Below are 1251 nucleotides of genomic sequence, written 5' to 3'. Positions count from 1 at the left end.
GCATCAGATAAAATATGGGTCGCAACTTAATGACAATGGGAAATTGAGGGGCCCAAGGCCAGAGCAAGACACTCTGCTACAGAGGTGCGGTGCGTGCTTATATCATAGCCCACTGTATCATATGGTGAAGCCGTGTTGATGGCTACACATCGCCTGTGACGTGAATGAAGAAGTCGGTATGTTGGATGATTCAACGGACCACAACTTTTAAAGTCTTATGATGACACAGCACGTATGACTCAATATTGGGTTTCCGACCATAGATGCAGGACTCTTTCAATAAGAACAACGAGTTCTCAACACTATGTCTTGTGTCGTTAATGACTGACTTCTAGAAACGTATTGTAAACAACTTCGATACCCTTTCGGTGTTGAAACAGTCTGCGAACTGGATAGGAATATCCAGCTGGCAAATAACTCGACAACTACGACTTGAATGCAAACGTAAAGCGTCCAGTGATAAAAATGTAGGCTTCTTTACAAATAATGGTCTTTTACGGTCTATGCGTCTGCCTAGGGGTTGAGGCGAAAACAAATCTTGACTTACCAGAGGGAAGATAGTTGAAATTATTGGCGTCTGACGAAGCCATTCCAATAAATTAATGCTAAAACACCTAACTTGTTTTTTAAAATAAAAGTAGCCTGCATAAAACCGGTTTAACGACCGATCTCGTTGCAGCGAGCAATCAGCGATCCCCGTCCAGCTCCATAGCCCGACTCCAGCCACGGCAGTGTAAATTCAGACTTCTCCGCGGTGGAGGGACGCTGCCGTTGTGTGTTGCTTCCGGTACAGGGGACCATGTGAGAGAGATCATGTGACGCGCTTAGCTGTCTCGCCACCGAGTTCCAAAGTCTGGCAGTCAGGAGAAAACAAAGGCACAGGCAAGCAATTACTGGTCACAGAGGTAAATAGCTCTGTGACAGTGCAATCTATGTCTACTTTTCATGATCGAAAAACACTGTCATTTTTTTTTTTTTTAAGAAACAAAACAAACAAAAAAACAGCAACGTCAAGGACAGCTGATCACAAAACAACTTTTCCAAAGAAAAACTTTTAGTGGCATCTAGGGGACAACTGCGGTACTGCAGACAGTGGCTTGAGAGATGCCCAATCCAGCCAGCCTGGGAACACCCATTAGCCTACAGTAGCCCTGCCCACCTAGATCTTCACATCTCTCCTCGATCCTCGATGCTCGGTCCTCCAGACTCGTTCCCACTGACCTATAACTAGCACTGGATAGACTATCCCAT

General features: G+C 45.2%; 1 protein-coding gene across 1 annotated transcript in view; it reads right to left on the bottom strand.

Annotated features, from left to right (window-relative positions):
- Positions 1-760, bottom strand: part of LOC134091152 (mucolipin-1-like) — a 30541-nt gene extending 29781 nt beyond the window's left edge. Inside the window, exon 1 of the mRNA XM_062544314.1 lies at positions 548-760. Within this exon, the coding sequence (XP_062400298.1) occupies positions 548-590 (43 nt within the window). The 5' untranslated portion in view covers positions 591-760. The remainder of the gene's footprint in view (positions 1-547) is intronic.
- Between the last annotated feature and the right edge of the window lie 491 nt (positions 761-1251).

This window comes from Sardina pilchardus, chromosome 1 (genome assembly GCF_963854185.1).
Source record: "Sardina pilchardus chromosome 1, fSarPil1.1, whole genome shotgun sequence".
NCBI lineage: Eukaryota > Metazoa > Chordata > Actinopteri > Clupeiformes > Clupeidae > Sardina > Sardina pilchardus.
The sequence above is the reverse complement of the archived record's forward strand: the minus strand, read 5'-3'. Positions and strand labels throughout refer to the sequence as shown.